The following is a 17,524-nucleotide window of genomic DNA, read 5'->3' as shown; positions in this document are numbered from 1 at the left end:
AATGGACTATCATGTATATTTCAGACTATAGGCAGCATTCCGCACCCCCCCCCCCCCCCCGTACGTGGGCCTCTCACTGTTGTGGCCTCTCCCGTTGCGGAGCACAGGCTCTGGACGCACAGGCTCAGGGGCCATGGCTCACGGGCCCAGCCACTCCGCGGCATGTGGGATCCTCCCGGACCGGGGCACAAAGCCGTGTCCCCTGCATCGGCAGGCGGACTCTCAACCACTGCGCCACCAGGGAAGCCCTTTTTTTTAAAATTAATTTTTATTGGAATATAGTTGATTTACAATGTTGTGTTAGCTTCTGCTGTACAGCAAAGTGAATCAGTTATACATATACATATATCTGCTCTTTTTTTTATTCTTTTCCCATATAGGTCATTACAGAGTATTGAGTAGAGTTCCCTGTGCTATACAGTAGGTTCTTATTACTTATCTGTTTTATATATAGAGCTGTGTATATATCAACACTAATCTCCCAATTTATCCCTCCCCGCCCACACAATAGACAACATTCTTAACTCAAAGCAAAAGCAATAGAATACAAAGGTTAAAGTAAAAGAAACAGATCTAATGTGGAGTCAGATTTGTTCTTCTCTATTACGCCTGCAACCACCATGCCACTTTTTTTTTTTTAAGTTATTTTAGTTTTGGCTGCGTTGGGTCTTCGTTGCTGCGTGCGGGCTTTCTCTAGTTGTGGCGAGCGGGGGCTACTCTTCATTGCGATGCGCAGGCTTCTCATTGGGTGGCTTCTCTTGTTGCGGAGCACGGGCTCTAGGCACGCAGGCTTCAGTAGTTGTGGCTCACAGGCTCAGTAGTTGTGGCTCGCAGTCTCTAGAGCGCAGGCTCAGTAGTTGTGGCACACGGGCTTAGTTGCTCCGTGGCACGTGGGATCTTCCTGGACCAGGGCTCGAACCCATGTCCCCTGCATTGGCAGGTGGATTCTTAACCACTGCGCCACCAGGAAGTCCCCAATACAGTATTATTAACTGTAGTCACTATGTAATGCTGTGAATACATTAAATCCTCATCATTTGTTTATCTTATAAGTGGAAGTCTGTACCTTTTGACCATCTTCACCCATTTTACTCACCCCTCACCCCCTGCCTCTGACTACCACCAGTCTGTTCTTTCTATCGATGAGTTCAGGTTTTTTCTTCTTCTTCTTTTTTTTTTTGTTTTTTTGGCTGCACTGCGTGGCTTGTGGGATCTTAGTCTTTTTTTTTAAATTTCTTTTTAGATTTTACATATACTCTCACCTTTTATTTATTTTTATTTTTTATTCTAATTTTATTGGCGTATACTTGATTTACAGTGTTCTGTTAGTTTCTGCTGTACAGTAAAGTGATCCAGTTATACATATACATATATTCATTCTTTTTTAGATTCTTTTCTCATATAGGTTATCACAGAATGTTGAATAGAGTTCCCTGTGCTGCAGAGTAGGTACTTGTTGGTTATCTGTCTTATACATAGTAGTGTGTGTATGTTCATCCCAAGGTCCTCCATGCCACATTTCTCCTTTGGTAACCATAAATTTGTTTTCAATATTTGTAAGTCTGTTTCTGTTTTGTAAATAAGTTCATTTGTATTATTTTAAAAATTAGATTCCACATATGAGTAATATCATATGATATTTGTCTTTCTCTGCCTGACTTACTTCACTTAGTATGGTCATCTTTAGGTCCATCCATTGTTGCTGCAGATGGCATTATTTCATTCTTTTTGATGGCTGAGTAATATTCCATTGTATATATGTACCACATCTTCTTTATCCATTCCTCTGTTGATGGACATTTAGGTTGCTTCCATGTCTTGGCTATTGTAATTAGTGCTGCTGTGAACATTGGGGTGCATGTATCTTTTCAGATTATGGTTTTCTCTGGATATATGCCCAGGAGTGGGATTGCTGGATCATATGGTTGTTCTATCTTTAGTTTTTTAAGGAACCTCCATACTGTTCTCCATCGTGGTTTACCAATTTACATTCCCACCAACAGTGTAGGAGGGTTCCCTTTTCTCCACACCCTCTCCAGTATTTATTGTTTGTAGACTTTTTGATAATGGCCATTCTGGCTGGTATGCAGTGATACCTCATTATAGTTTTGATTTGCATTTCTCTGATAATTAGTGATGTTGAGCATCTTTTCATGTGATTTTTGGCCATCTGTAGTCTTTGGAGAAATGTCTATTTAGATCTTCTGCCCATTTTTTCAGTGTGTTGTTTGTCTTTTTGACATAGAGCTGCTTGAGCTGTTTGTATATTTTAGAGATTAAGCCCTTGTCGGTCGCTTCATTTGCAGATATTTTCTCCCATTCTGTGGGTTGTCTTTTCGTTTTTTTTTTTTTATGGTTTCTGTTGCTGTGCAGAAGCGTTGAAGTTTAATTAGATCTATTTGTTTATTTTTGTTTTTATTTCCATTACTCTAGGAGGTGGATCAAAAAAGATATTGCTGCTATTTATGTCAAAGAGTGTTCTCTCTCTGTTTTCCTCTAAGAGTTTTATAGTGTACGGCCTTACATTTAGGTCTTTTTTTTTTTCTTTCTTTCTTTTTTATCCATTTATACCACAAATATTTACTGCATATATGCTGTTTCGGGAGCAGGAGTCACTGTCTTAAGTGAAAGGCTACTTTGAAAGTGCTCTGTAAACTTAAATTACAGTTATTAGTATTATGTTTAAATCAAGGGTGAATCTGACAGGCTTGATGGGCTTCAGGTGACCTGAGGGTCGCAGTGGATCTGTATTGGCGGCTGAAGACCCAGGTAACGCGGGGGCGACAGAGAAAGCGCGTGTGTTGGGCAGGACAGCGTGTGCGTGCGGGCTGGGGAAGTGCGTGAGTAGGCAAGGGGCGTCTGCAGGCGTGGAGACAGGCACAGGAAGCAGGGACGCTCCGGGCGCAAGACGCGGTGACGATTACGCCGGACGTGGTGACGTAGCGCCCATTTAGGTCTTTGATCCATTTTGAGTTTATTTTGTGTATGGTGTTAGAGAATGTTCTAATTTCATTCTTTTACATGTAGCTGTCCAGTTTTCCCAGCACCACTTGTTGAAAAGACTGTCTTTTCTCCATTGTATATTTAAGGCAACATTCTTAACACAAAGCAAAAGCAATAGAATAAAAGGTTAAAGTAGGGCTTCCCTGGTGGCACAGTGGTTGAGAGTCCACCTGCCGGTGCAGGGGACACGGGTTCGTGCCCCAGTCCGGGAGGATCCCACGTGCCGCGGAGCGGCTGGGCCCGTGAGCCATGGCCGCTGAGCGCAGCGGGAGAGGCCACAGCAGTGAGAGGCCCGTGTACCACACAAAAAAATAAATTAAAAAAAAAAAAAAAGGTTAAAGTAAAAGAAACAGATCTAACATGGAGTATGGAGTCAGGTTTATTTTTCCCTGTTACAGCACCCCTCCTGGGGCCGGCTTTCTAGGGACTTGGAAGAGAATCCACAGCAATCACTTATAACTCATTCATCCATCCTAAACTCAGAGTCAGGCCCAGGAGAGACCTCAGTGACTGTTTGCTAACCAGAAAATAAATGACGTGTTGAGTTGAAATGTGCCATGTAATTTACAAGGCCCGTAAAGTAGAAACAAAATAATACATCAAGAACAGAAGTTTTTTTTTGTTTTTCCTTTTGGTTTTTTTTCGGAGTGTCAGGGAAACTACAGATATGGATACAACTTGCTGAAGTCTCTCCAACTGAGCATCAGGCTGGGAGGTGCATTGAAGGACTACAATGATGACTGATAGTGAACTTTAAATCCACCGCATGGGGAATTTCCTGGTGGTGCAGTGGTTAGGACTCCATGCGTCCACTGCAGGGGGCCCCAGGTTCTATCCCTGACTGGGGAACTAGAATGCCACAAGCAGTGCAGTGGCAGGACCAAAAAAAAAAAAAATCCACTACATGTTACATATGGACACCCCCCCCCCACATACACACAATTTGCACATGCCACCCAGGAAGAGACAGGAAAAGCAGTCAGGCCTGCCTGAGCAGAAAACTCCTTAAACTTACATGCACTTTCCACCAATCATTTCCAAGGCCCCCCCCCCCCGACTTCCTGTTTCCAAGATAAATATCCCACTCAAAAACCCATGAGTAGACACATCTGCACACTGCCTCCTGTCTCCTAGTTTGGCTGCAATAAAATCTTTTCTCTCTGCACACAACTGTTGCCTGCTATTTGGTCTTTCCGTTGGGCAGCAGGCAACGAGCCCATTTGCTCCATTACAATGACCCTGAGGTAGAGGAATCTTGTACCCCAAGCAAAAGTATACTCCCTCAGCCAGCCCACCCAGTGGGGCTCTCCAGTTCCTCACAGCATCTCCACACGCCTGCCATGCTCTCCTGCCAAGCAGTCTCCTCATTCACCACACACCCCAGTGCCTGCTCAGGGAGTCCCCTCCCACCAGGAAGGTTTCTTTTTTCCTCCTTTCTCACTCTTTAACTCTGAAGCATGGTTCAAGGTACAGCTGAAGTCTCTCCTGCTCAAGGAAGCCCTTCTCAATGTCTCCTCGTCCTTCTCCAAGGGTATGTGTCATCCTTTGAGGACGGGGTATAACAGAGAATAACAAACTTGACTCCATATTGAATCTATTCCTTTAGCACTGACCTTTGTGCTGTTGCCTGTGCTGAGTTATGCTGGCTTTGCCCCTTTTGTAAAAGAATGTTGCCTATAACCTGAAATATACAGGATAGCCCGTTCTCAAGGCTCGGACCCTTTAAGGTGTCATTCCATTCATGTAGAGACTAAAAGGTGCAGAACAGAGGATAACATTTGTCTTGTTGAAGTTATATGGGAATACTGTGACCACACCTACATGGACAGCTGCAAGAACAAAGGATTCCTACACCAAGCCACACCTGCTCCCCTTTTAGTATAAAAGAAGCCTGAATTCTAACTCAGGTAAGATGGTTCTTTGGGACACTAGTCCACCATCTTCTCGGTCTGCTGGCTTTCCAAATAAAGTCACTATTCCTTATCCCAACAACTCATATCTCGATTTATTGGCCTGTCATGCAGTGAGTGGTACAAGCTTGGACTTGGTAACAAGGGCACCATTTTTTCATCCTGTCTCCTCTCATTGTGCCCATCACCAGGATGGCCACAAGGAGGCCCGCAAGCATGGCCATGCCCCAGGCACACCACACTCTTTCAGGCCTCTTTTGCACTTGCAGCCCCCTCTTGTCTAGACTGTCCTCTCCTGACTTCTCCTCCTTCAAAGTCTCATCTCCCTGAGGATCCCTCCCCACCTCCACACCCACATGTTACCCTTCTCTGCTCACTGCCCCCACTCTTCTCAGAATCTGTCTCTAGTGTAGCAATTGTCACACGAACACACGTCTAATGAATTCAGTTCCATTAGATTGAAGGGAAGAAAAGCCCATCTTTTACATTTCTTGAGTGGCTACTCTGTGCCAGGCACTGTGCTGTGTGCTAAGGAAATAGAGATGAATCAGAGACCTGCCCTCAAGGGCCTAATGATTTGCTTGATGCCTCCCAAACTAGACTGGGGGCTTCCAGGGGATGAGGACTCAGATCTGATTCCCCTGTGGGTCCCCCATCACCAAGCACAGACTGGCTCATAAGAAAGCTTTGTGGAGCGAATGCAAGATTGACCTTCTTAAGTTGTAGCTTCAGCTCGGACAAGCCACTTCACTTTCCAGAGCCTCACGTTCCTCATAGGCTAACTGGGAGCAGGGTTTCCAGGACTGGGGTGAGGATAAGAGGAAATGACAAGTGTGAAAGCTCTTTGGAGACCAAATATCCTTCGGTATACGTAAGAGATGGTGACTGACGTTTCCCTCTGTCCCCTACCAGGGCCAGCCATACTCCTCAAGGACCATGGAAGCAGCCCTCACTGGCATTGAATTCACATCACTCAGGTCTAAACCTTCCTGGATCCTGGAGAATTCTCTGCACAGAGCCATGGATTTCTCTCTCCAGCCTACGGGCTTTGGATTTATTTCTGACTTGGGAAATCCCCATCCTGCCTTCTGCTTTCAGCCCAGGCCCTGGCTTGGGTAAAACACGAGGAAGCAGGTGACATCTCAGGACAGAAGGGGCCAGGTCAGGGAAGTGTCTTCCAGGGATTCACACCAGAGCTGGAGACATGGTTGGGATATTATGTTAGAGAAAATGAAAGCTGGGAGAGCGGGAGGGACCTGCCTCGGGTCTCCAGAAAGTCAGTAATAGAGCCAAGGTAAGTCCCAGGATGCCTGGCTCTCATCGCATCCACTCTATCTCAGGGCCACCAAAGCCCTACCCCATCAGAGTCCCCCTAACGTTCCTTCTCATCTCTCTTTCTACCCCGAGACACTTAGTTCTGCCCAAAAAGATTCTCAGTGTTCTCCAAATACATCATCTGCTTTTAACTCCGTGCCTTTGCATGCAATACGCCTTTTTGTGCATCCCCTTCTCCCACTTGTCTACTAGGTAAACCCCTACTCAGGCCCATTCAAATAAATGTTTCCTTCCTTCAAACAAAGTCTAGACTCAGTTTATCCAGAATCCATTCATCTCTCTTTCCTCTGTGTTCTTATAACACTCTCTGTATACACTGATTTTAATATTTACTACCCTCTTCTATAATTGTCTATAACTGTCTTAGTCCTCACTAGACTGTATTCTCCTCTAGGATAGGGATTATTTCTGCTTCATCTCTCTGTCCCCAGGGCCTATCAAGGTGTCTGGCACTCAATTGGTACTCAATAAATGTCGACCAAATAGTGGAACAGATGAAGGAATATGAGGCAAATTTTTAACCTTTTTAAATTTTATATTTTTAAGGAATATGAGTCTTTATTTATTTATTTATTTGGCCATTCCACGCAGCTTGCAGGATCTTAGTTCCCCAACCAGGGATTGAACCCGTGCCCTCGGCAGTGAAAGCATGGAGTCCTACCACTGGACCACCAGGAAATTCCCTCAGAGTCTTAGTTTATTATCCTTGAAATGAAAGGAAAAAAAAACTCAAGCACTTGGTAAGGATAAATGGTGGATAATGAATGTGGCACCATCACTGACTCAGTTGCCTGAGCCAAAAATAGGGTATCACCCCAAATTTCCACTTATCCCTCTTCCTTTTCCCCTTCTCCTGTCACCATGGCTTTTTTTTTTTAAATTAATTATTTTATTTTTGGCTGCGTTGGGTCTTCATTGCTGTGCTCAGGCTTTTCTCTAGTTGCGGTGAGCAGGGGCTACACTTCGTTGTGGTGCGCGGGCTTCTCATTGCAGTGGCTTCTCTTGTCATGGAGAACGGGCTCTAGGTGCGCGGGCTTCAGTAGTTGTGGCATGAGGGCTCAGTAGTTGTGGCTTGCGGGCTCTAGAGCGCAGCCTCAGTAGTTGTGGCGCACGGACTTAGTTGCTCTGCAGCATGTGGGATCTTCCCGGACCAGGGCTCGAACCCGTGTCCGCTGCATCGGCAGGCAGATTCTTAACCACTGCACCACCAGGGAAGCTCACCATGGCTTGTTGAACCTGGCTGAGGAGCTAGGTAAGAAACTCTAGGTTACTGGGGGATTTCCATCAGGCCAGAGCTGTCAGGAAGGACGGAGGCAAAGGATGCCGGACGTAGGGATCCTGTAACTAAAAGAACCAGAGGGAGTGACTGCTGGGGACACTGAAGGAGCAGATAAGGGATGGAGAAGGGAGAAGTCAAGGGTGGGTTCTGGGGACTTAGAAACCACTCAGTCTCTGCCCTCAAGGAGCTCATGGTCTGCTGAGGAAACAAATAGAAACAGTTTTATACAGAACTCCACTGTAGTGCAGCACTACCTCCTTCCTGATACCCCTTTTTTATTTGGCTTCCAGGATACCACCCAACTTACCTGGCTTTCTGCTTATCTTCTTGGCCCTCCTTCTCATTAGTTTGCTGCTTCTCCTAGTTTTCTCAAATTCTGAATTTTGAAGGAAATGATTTTCCATCTACACTCACTCCTTTGGTGGGCTCATCCACTCTCATGGCTTTAAACACCATCCATGTGCTGATGACTCTCAAACTGATATTTCCAGTCTTGATCTCTCCCTTGACCTTCAGACCTATATGCCCTCCTGCTCCCTCAACAACCCTACTCTAATGGACATCTCAAAGCCAACACACTCAAAAATGAGCTCCAGATATTTCCCCCCAAAACCAGCACCTCCCTTGTCTTTCCAACTGGTCTCCCTGCTTCTGCCACTGACCCCACTGAATTTTTCTTCATAAAACAGCCAGAGTAACTCTGTTAAAATCTAAATCAGATTGTGTGGGTCCTCTGCTCATAACCCTTCACGGGATCCTCAACATGGGGTAAATGGGGTAAAACCAAAGTCCTTATCGTGATCTGCGAAGCTGTACTCTCTGGCTCCTATCTCTATCCTCGTCTTCTCCCATTCTCCCCACAGAACACTATGCTCCAGCCATTCCAGGCCCTTTGCACTTGTTCCTTCCTGATGTTCTTCCCTAAATATCAGAATAGTGCCCCCTTTCTTTTTTCTTCAGATCTTTTACTCAAAGGTCACCTTCCCAGTAAGGTCTTCCTTGGCCCCCTAACTGAAAGGAAACGTCTCCCCTACCAACATTTTATTTCCACTTCTCTGACTTATTTTTTCTCCTCAATATTTACTGCAGTCTTAAAACTATATATTTTATTTACCTATCTTCTTTATTTATCTCTCATTAAAATGGAAGCACCATGAGTCTCCTCATGATTTGTTTTTTTTTTTGGTCTGTTTTGTTCACTGTTGTGTATCCATTACTTAGAATAGTGGCAGGCATATGTAAGGTACTCAGTAGATATTGCTTGAATGAATGAAAGAAAAAGGTGGACATTTCCAAGGGGCAAATTTTACTCTAATGAAAAACTTTATAACACCCAGAGCTGCTTGTCAACAACGACAGTCGATATGCACAGTACACTACCTCTTAAATATGTTATCTCATGAAATCCTCACATCAGTCCAAGATGCGAAGAAGGCTGGGCAGAGATTATGATGCTGGTTGAAAAGGAAACTGAGCCCAGACATGGAAAAGGGATTTGTTAAAGGTCACACATTTGGTCAGGGCAGGAGGGGAACTATGGATGACTGCTGGCCTTGAAAGGGGCTGGTGAGTGATGGAGCTTAATGGGGGTTGGGTTTGAAGGACTTACGTTGCCAGAAGGCATAAGGATCTCTGAAAGGGAAGCTGAGTCAGAGGTTAGTAAAACGGAGGCATCAGCAAAGGAGTGGGAGAGAGATGTGACAAGGCTGACAGCTAAGCTTATTTAGCCCAGTCCTGGAGAGGGCAGCTGAATTTCCCAGCAGCAGAATGCTGCGCCTGAGATTGGGTAATCAAGCCCTTACAAAATCTGGAATGCAGAACTGGAAAGGCAGTCTTAAGAGACCAGTGAGTCCACTGCAGGTCTACAGAGTCTGGCTTCCCCACTGGTCTGTGAGGTCTTTGAGGGCAGGGACCGTGTTCCTAGATTTAGCCCCAGCTTCTAGCAGGGCCTGGAATATGGAATATAGTAGGGACTCAAATATTTCTGTCGAAGGAATACATAAATGAATGTATGCACCCAAACGGGAAACTGAGGGGGAGACGAGACAAACAGGAGGGGCGAGGCGTAAAATCACTCAGCGATTCTGGGGTAGAAGCAGACTAATTTTCCTGGGACGCAGCAAGACAAACAGTCCTAGTACTAACGCTGGTTGCCACCAGGTGTTTTTCAACAGGGATTGGCAAGCAAATACCGCCTGGGGACAGAAAGGCGGGGCTAAATGGGGCCGTTGGGGCGGGTCCAGGCTGGAGAGGCCGATTGGCTGAGACTCAAGGCGGGGCCAATAGAGCAGGCGCGCCAAATTTCCACCCAACACGTGACTAACGTGTGTAACGTCACTTCCAGTCCGGTGGGCGGGAGCGGGAAACAAAAGAAGACCAAGGACGCATGCGTTTGGTGTGTCCCAGGTTCCGATGGATTCTTCCGCTCAGGGAGAATAAAGTGCTTCCGGGTCGCCGCCGCCTGCCGACTCCCGGCGCGGTAAGTACATAAGACAGGCTGCTGTTGCTGTCTCTTTGCCCCTTCTTTCCTCCCTCCCCAGAGAAACCTCATTCCCTTGACCCGCCTCCTCAGGAGCTGCCTGTTCACACTCCCTTTAACATTAAAAGAGTTCCAGCTCATTGGCCGCTTCCTCGAAACTAAGCCCCACCCCGTCGCACAAGGTCCGTCACTCATTGGTGTCACTTCCTGTCACCCAGCAGTTCTTGCAGTTAATTGGCCTTATCCAGGCCCCGCTCCTTTCTCTGTAGCAACCCCAAATACCTGCCTGAATCCCGCCCATGCCTTCTTCCTGTTGGTCAACTCCACGGTCATTATCATAATAAGCCGAGAATGGGCGGTGGCTTTGCGGTGAGGGGTTGGGCTTTCGGAGCCGCGGTCTCTGGCCCTTCAGTGCTTATGGGACTTGAGAGAGGGTTCTGTTGTGCCTCTTAAACGCGCCGGGCAGCTGAGCTCCACGGAAGGGCAGCGGCTGGCCCCGGATTGGTCAAGTGCGTTAGGGCGAGAGCAGAATTAGACGTAGATCCTTTTCTCCTGCTCACCTCTAGTGCCCGGCCTGGATCTCTTCCCCGCGAGAGTTCTATGCCCAACTCACCGTGGCACCTAGAGCCAGTCGTTACCTGTCGCTGGGCCTCAGTTTTCCTGTGAGCTGAAAGGTTTTAATTCAGATTCTCTGGGACCTCCCGTTCAGCTCCCTCAGCTGCTGAATCTGAGCTGAATATATTTGTTCTCTTACATGTTAGTTCATCCAGTCTTTCATCTGCTCATACCTTTAGAATGTTACTGAGCCATACGTGCACGTGATAACACCTCCCCTCCCTGCCCCCCAGTTTGGCTGTGGTTCATTATAGAGGTGGTCAGGGTCCAAAATTTCTGACACTGGGTGGGTATGGTGTGGGCGGCATGGAGGAGCAGAAAGTAGGTCTCAGTGTTTGGAGGAGGTGGAGAGAGTTTCAGTAGAGTCCTGCTGTCTTTAATTTTGTAAGGCCAGTCTGTATTCTGGTTTCCTCTCTCTACATTTGGCTTCCATTCTCTTCCCTCCTTGAACAGCTTACAAACAGCTTTACTTACCCATAAAGTAAATTACTTAATTATCAGAATAACTATGAGGGTGGCATAATTGTTACTGTCCCCGTTTTACAGATGAGGAAACTGAGGCTCAGAGAGGTTAAGTGACTTGGCCAAGGTCAAACAGCTAGTAAGCGGTGGAGCCAGGACTCAAACCCAGGTCTGTCTGATTCCCACAGGGAAGGGGTACTTTCCTGCTACCTTCCACACTACCCAATCCCCCAATCAAAATGTAACCAAATACAAACTAAAACCAAACACATCTGAGAGCTGGATTCACCTGACGCTTTTCCTCAGTCTAGGAGCCATGTCCACGTTGTTTCCCTCACTCTTCCCCCGTGTGACTGAGACACTGTGGTTTAATCTGGATCGACCCTGTGTGGAGGAGACAGAGCTGCAGCAGCAAGAACAGCAGCATCAGGCCTGGGTGAGTGAGGACATAGCACAGCGGTGGAGCTTCATTCAGTCAGGTGCCCCGCCCCCCTTCACTGGCGTTGACCCAGACCTACTCTGGAGACCTGCCCTGGGGGAGCTTTTTGTCCTGAGCTGGGAGCCTAGGTTCTCACTTTTGTGTTACCCTAATTTGCCAGGGGACCGTGGGAGCTCTAGGCCAGGTTGGAGCCCAGGCTCTTTTCCCTAAAGCGTAGAAAATAATAATTTTGACTGTTTATTGAGGACCTAGCAGATGTCATGTTCTAGGCTGATAGTCTCACTTCATCCTCACCATAAGCTTATGAGGAAACCAAGGACCAGAGAGTTTACATAGTTGGATCAAGTTCATAAGTAAGTGGCAGATGACAGGAGAGAAAGGGATTGAATCTTCCAGAGAGCTGGAAGGAAGCTTCTCCTTCACACTTGGGGGTCTTCCTGGGGGCAGGGCAGGTGAGTGCCATGCCCCTGACTGCCCTGCTTGGGCCCTGGCCTTGCTCTTCTCCCCCTGTGGCCACAGCTCCAGAGCATTGCAGAGAAAGACAACAACCTGGTACCTATTGGCAAGCCGGCCTCAGAGGTGAGTGGCTCCAGCAGGTGGGGCCTCTGTGGGGCCCAGGTGGACCAAGGCTCTGCTCTAATTCGGAAGGTCTGACCTCTGACTCCAGGGCAGTCGTGGTCCTCAGCTCTGGGTGGAGGACAGAAAAGAGGAGGTAGGGGGGAGGGCACTGGGCTCAGCACTAAGGTCCTGCAGAACGTGCACCAGCCTGCTAGATTAAAGTGGGACAGGACTGGGGAATGGAGCTCATTCGTTGTCCCCAGAGAGAGGCTCCAAGGGGGCCAGTCCTTGAACTGGCCCAGGCAGACCTGTAGAGGCTACAGGCTCTTCCCTGCCTCACCAGCACTATGATGACGAGGAAGAGGAAGATGAAGACGACGACGAGGACAGTGAAGAGGACTCGGAGGATGATGAGGACATGCAGGACATGGATGAGATGAATGACTACAATGAGTCACCTGACGATGGAGAGGTCAATGAGGTAGGCAGGGGTGTGGGGCAGGGCCTCTGCTCCTGGGCCCCTACCCCTGACCTCACTGGCAGCCAGCGGGTACAGAAACCCTGGATCCAGCCAGGGGCAGGATCTGGGACTGGGGCTGGCTGGGTGGCTGAGGGCCCTCCCCACCCACACCCAGCCTCCTCTCCAGGTGGACATGGAAGGCAACGAGCAGGATCAGGACCAGTGGATGATCTAGGTAGACAAGGCAGGGTGGTCTCAGGAAGACTCCAGGCCCGCCCAACCTATCCTGGAGCCCCTGCAGACCCAGCTGATCACCCAACCCCCCCTGCCCCAGTGCCTGAAAGCTCGCCCTCGGGCACCTCCTTAGCTGCTGCCAGCACCTGGTATCCTTGGCCCCTCCCAGGCCATCAGTCTGCCCTTGAATCCGCAGAGCCTGAGCCCACCCCACCTTTCTGGCCAGCACCTCATCCCTTGGTTGCCAGATCTAGTCTCTTTCTAACTCTCTTTAATAAAGACACAGGACTGATTTTTTTCCCCACATCTATTCCCTATTTCTTGGTGGGGCCTAGAGGAGTGCAGCATCTTCTCTTGAGCTTTGGGGAGAGGGTTCTCAAGGGACTTCAGGCAAATCTACCTGGCCACGCGGGCTGGGGCTAGGGAAGGCCAGGGTAGCCCTGGCTGTGGGCCCAGGCTCCACTGCCATTTCCTCTGGCCCAGCTTGCACCCAGCCATTCCTGCAGGGCCTCTAACTCAGTGTTTACTGTTTCCTTTGATCCCACCTGGAATGGCATGGGGTGGGGTGGGGGGTGGGAGGCAGGCTTTCTGAGCGCCAGAACTGGGAGGCCCCTGGAGCTCTCCTAGTCAACTTCCTTGGTGTTAGAACAGATTAGATCTCAGAGCAGGGCAGGGACTCCCATGGAGTAACCCAGCAAATCAGTGACAGGGCTGTGTTGTGAGCTGAAGTCTCTTGCCTGTCAGTCCATGACTCTGGACTGGAAGGAGGGGGACCAGTGGGATCAAACAGCCTGACAGAACTTGAGGCCTCAGGTTAGTGTGGAGCCAGAGTGAGACAGAGGTGGGAGGAGAGACTCCCTAGCCCTGAGCCCAGTATGTGTCAGTCCACAAGCAGGGAGGGGAGGGGATATTCTGAGGTCCTTGCTTGGTTGGGGGGTGGGGGGAGGCAGCAGTAAGTACCCCTGGGCCTGGACCTCAGCCAGGCCCTGAGTAGGTGAGCTGGGCTATGCCGTCCTTGATGGCAGGGAAGTCAGGGAGGCCAGTGTGGTGGAGGCGGCAGCGGTAGCGGCCACAGCTCTTGGCGTACTGCAGGAAGCGAGGTGCACCAGGGAAGAGCACGTGGTCAGCTAACACTGTGGCACCAGCTGGCAGCAGGGCATGGGCCTCCAGCAGTTGCAGGTCCCGCAAATAACGTCGGGGCCTGTGTGCCAGGAGCACCAGGTCAATCCGATTCATATGGTACTGGGTTCTTAGGCGCGGGATCACCTCCTCTGATCTACCCACGATGAGCTCCACCTGTGGGGGTGGGAAGAGTTGGAGATGAGGGTGGGAGCGGTTGTTCTCCCACACCAGACCCTACCGGGATCTGGCTTATTTTGTGCCAGGCCCTGGCCTAGGTCTCCGTGTGTGTTCTCATATTTCCCCTGGCCTCAGAACCCAAGGAGTCAGGATCAGCATTGTGATTTTCATTCTGCTAGTAAAGAAGCTGAGATTCAGAGGACAGGTGCTTTGCCCAAGATCACACAGCCAACAAGAGGCAGACTAAGGTTTGGACCCAGATTTGCTGGGCTCCAGAGACTTTCCTCTTAACTGCTTCTTTGTCATCCAGCAGCAGATACATGCCAGTAACTTGGAACAGGAGAACAAGAGCTCATACACTCTCCAGGTTCACAGTTCCCTAAGTGGAGCTGTTTCCTTCTCCTAGGTGGGATTCCCCCATGGGGGAAGCTGGCTAGGGCAGAGCTGGGGGTGGCAGGAAAGAGACCAGGGTTGGGGAGGTGGGGGCTGACCGTGCGCTCGTCGAAGCCAGCCAGGCGGATGAGTTTTTCAGCCACTGCTGCTGTGCGTGGATCCCGCTCCACAGTGAGAAGGCGACCCCCAGGGGGCAGGGCACGGGCAATAAGCAGTGTGGAGTACCCGCAGTAGGTGCCCAGCTCCAGTGCACAAGCAGGGGCCTTCTCCTCCACCAGCCGCATCACGATCTGACCTATGGGGGGAGATGGTTATTGCAGCAGACATGGGAGATGGATGCAGGGGCCCTCATGGAAAGGGGTCTCAAATGCCCACTTGCCACTGCAACCTCCAACCAGCGGGAGTCTCATTTCTTTCTTGGATTACAGTCCTAGCAGCCCCAGTGGCCTCCCTGCCCCTCTCAGCTTGCCTCCTTCACACCAACCACTAGGAATCTTTCTGACAAATATGACCCTAATGCTCCCTGGTTCCTATGAACCTAAAGGCCTTTGGGATTGAACGTGGGATCCTCAGCCTGACATTCAGAACTTTCTTGGACCTGATCCTATCCTACCTTTCCAGTTTCAGCTCTCAATTCTTCCCACCACAGCCATCCCAAACAACTGTGCCCAGAGCCAACCATGCTGGTTCATTTCTTCATGCCACATTTAGATATGTGGCTGGCTTTGTCCTTCCCCACCTCTGTCCTCAACTACCTGGCCAACTCGAAAGCAATCCCTCTAGGCCCAGTTCAAATGTTGCTTCCTCCAGGAGGGCCCAGGCAGACACAACCACCAGAGAGAGACCAGGCTTCTGAGAGACCACTGTCCAGGCTCCCGAGAGATCTTTGCTAGACCTTCTAGTTTCATTCTCCCTTGATTTGTTCATTGAATATCTTTCTAACCATTGAATTGGATGAATTTTCTTAAATAAGACTCTAAAAACACATGTGCTGACAGCTGGGACTCAGACAAATCCAGCCAGACAGCTACCCTGAATGGGCTGGAGAAACCTCCATGGTGGGGGAGAAAGACTCAGACACAGATAATTACAAGGTTTTGGGTTGTGTGCTGAGGTGGTTATTCTCCTGTATCATGCCCCCTTTGATGCCAGCCTTTGTGGCTGATTCATCCCTGGCCTCTACCTCCTCCCCCAGCACCTAGCACATGCCTGGTACAAAAGATGTGGTGATAAATTTTACTGGATGAATGTATAACTTTGCCCAGCCCCCTCATTTCCAGAGAAGATAAAAGAGACCCACAGAAGATCAAGAACCTGCCTAATTCACCCAGTAAGGCAGTGGCAAATCCCAGATCTTCCTTCACCATCTTGGAGGTGCTTCCTGGAGCAGAAGGCTAAGGAACACTGACCTTTGGCAGGCCCCATGTGGCTCAGGTACTCGCAGTGGCTGCTCCAGTGGTCCAGGGTGGTGAGGATATGACCAGGGTCCCCAGGCAGGGCGTGGGTGAGCACATAGCTGAAGGCCCGCTCTTCAATCCGCATCCCTGACAGGCAGTCTCGGAGGCTCCGGAGTAAGACCATGCGTACCAGTAGTCGGAAGTAGTGCCGGTACCTCACCAGCAATGTCACCACCAGTGGCAGGAAGGCCAGCGCGATGGCGGGGGACATGGTCCCTACCTGGGCCTGGGGTGGAGGAAGGGAGGGAAACCCACATATGTCGTTTGCCTGTCATTTGTGCAGCCCTTACCAGTAGCAATTATCCCTATATTTTACACACCATGGCTCAGAAAGGTTAAGTCCTTTGTCCAGAGTCACACGGAAGAACTAGGATTTGAATCCAAGCTGGTCTGATTCCAAGCCCACGTACTTTCAAGGACAACATACTGTCTTATGTTCAGCACCCAACCCCAAACTACCTCTTCCTACTCCTGGTTCATCTTCACCTTGCTCCCTCCACCCATTTTCCCTTATCTCTGTAGTCACTCTTCTTCAGAACCCCTTTCACCAGTTCCTTCCTGAGTTCTCCTCCCACCTTACCCACTGCCTGCTTGGTCTCTGACCCATTACTGTGTAGCAAAAGAGCACAACTTTGTAGTCAGGAACCCCTTCACTGTCACTCTTCTGCCTCAGTAAAAGGCAATCAAAACACTCCATGGCGTGTTAGGATGAGATATCCTTAACCACCCCAGGACCCTCCCTCTGTCAGCATTTCCCTGGGGGTGGGAACAGTCCGTGATTGTATATTTATTCTCTAGTCCTATTTCCCCTCCCCTGCACTCCCCTCCTATCCTCTCTCTCAGCATTCCATTCACATTTACATTCACATATACACACAGCACACACTTTCCCCCAACTCAGCCTCTTCTCCCCACTCCCCCCACCCCCTGACTGGGATAAGTGCCCTGTCTTCTCCCATGCACTGGACCATCTGACCCTTTTGAGGCCACTGGTGGTGGTGACTAAAAATTAAAGTAGGAGTGTATGAATGGGGTGAATAGGTAGGTGAGTGACGGTGAATCTGAATTGATGCGCTTGGGAACCCACACTCAAGGGCCCCGCTTACCTGGGCTGGAGGCTCCTGCTTGGGGAAGATCAGAGCATAGGACAGGAGGGGGAGTCCTTGGGGTGGGGAAGAACCCTGAGGCAGGCTGGACTTGCTGTCAATTATTGATGCTGAGGCTGCTGCTGTCACCTGAGACCTGCAGTTCAAGTTACCAACCCCAGGTACAAGCTTGAGCTGCCTCCTACCCTTCAGGAGCCCTCAAAGAACTTATAGAACTCCGGGGTCTTGATTTGAGGGGTAATAAAGCTACTGGGTTTGGTGACCTCTCCTCAAATCCCTTGGTTCAGGACATAGGGTATGGTGTGAGCCAAGGTGATGGGGAGGTTGTGAGTTACTCAATAATTCCAAATCCTAAGCAAGTGCCAAGGCTTGAGTCACAGAGAAGAGTCGGATCCTGTCCCTGTCCCCCTGGAACTCCACCTTTGTTAGAAGAGACTGACACAGGAACAGAGAATATAATGTGAGCACTAGAAGGCATGCTCCATGAACACAGGC

The 17,524-nt window shown here is 49.3% G+C and overlaps 2 protein-coding genes across 4 annotated transcripts; one reads left to right on the top strand and one right to left on the bottom strand.

Annotated features, from left to right (window-relative positions):
* The first annotated feature begins 9,855 nt into the window (after positions 1-9,855).
* Positions 9,856-13,078, top strand: ANAPC15 (anaphase promoting complex subunit 15). Of its 3 annotated transcripts, none has more exons than XM_060159888.1 (5): positions 9,856-10,006; positions 11,390-11,519; positions 12,042-12,101; positions 12,424-12,561; positions 12,716-13,078. In XM_060159888.1, the coding sequence occupies exons 2-5, from the start codon at positions 11,400-11,402 to the stop codon at positions 12,773-12,775; spliced, it is 378 nt and encodes a 125-aa protein (XP_060015871.1). In that variant the 5' UTR covers positions 9,856-10,006; positions 11,390-11,399; the 3' UTR covers positions 12,776-13,078. The 3 variants fall into 3 exon arrangements, with proteins under 3 accessions (XP_060015871.1, XP_060015872.1, XP_060015873.1); XM_060159889.1 differs by having other exon boundaries at positions 9,858-10,006; positions 12,728-13,078; XM_060159890.1 differs by lacking the exon at positions 9,856-10,006 and adding an exon at positions 11,236-11,252 and having other exon boundaries at positions 12,728-13,078.
* A 671-nt stretch (positions 13,079-13,749) lies between these two features.
* On the bottom strand, positions 13,750-17,078 carry LOC132526086 (transmembrane O-methyltransferase). The gene is made up of 4 exons (XM_060159887.1): positions 17,030-17,078; positions 15,876-16,149; positions 14,565-14,761; positions 13,750-14,070 (listed from the first exon to the last, which is right to left on the bottom strand). The coding sequence occupies exons 2-4, from the start codon at positions 16,132-16,134 to the stop codon at positions 13,750-13,752; spliced, it is 777 nt and encodes a 258-aa protein (XP_060015870.1). The 5' UTR covers positions 16,135-16,149; positions 17,030-17,078.
* Between the last annotated feature and the right edge of the window lie 446 nt (positions 17,079-17,524).

This window comes from Lagenorhynchus albirostris, chromosome 9 (assembly GCF_949774975.1).
Source record: "Lagenorhynchus albirostris chromosome 9, mLagAlb1.1, whole genome shotgun sequence".
Classification (NCBI taxonomy): Eukaryota; Metazoa; Chordata; class Mammalia; order Artiodactyla; family Delphinidae; genus Lagenorhynchus; species Lagenorhynchus albirostris.
Note: the sequence above shows the minus strand (reverse complement) of the source record. Positions and strands in the feature narration are given on the sequence as shown.

Coding starts and splice junctions, on each gene's coding strand:
- ANAPC15 (XM_060159888.1), top strand. CDS start 11,400: ATGTCCACGTTGTTTCCCTCACTCTTCCCCCGTGTGACTGAGACACTG. Junction 12,102..12,423: donor TTGGCAAGCCGGCCTCAGAG/GTGAGTGGCTCC, acceptor CTGCCTCACCAG/CACTATGATGACGAGGAAGA. Junction 12,562..12,715: donor ACGATGGAGAGGTCAATGAG/GTAGGCAGGGGT, acceptor ACCCACACCCAG/CCTCCTCTCCAGGTGGACAT.
- LOC132526086 (XM_060159887.1), bottom strand. CDS start 16,134: ATGTCCCCCGCCATCGCGCTGGCCTTCCTGCCACTGGTGGTGACATTG. Junction 14,762..15,875: donor CCACATGGGGCCTGCCAAAG/GTCAGTGTTCCT, acceptor CTCCCCCCATAG/GTCAGATCGTGATGCGGCTG. Junction 14,071..14,564: donor CTGGCTTCGACGAGCGCACG/GTCAGCCCCCAC, acceptor CCACCCCCACAG/GTGGAGCTCATCGTGGGTAG.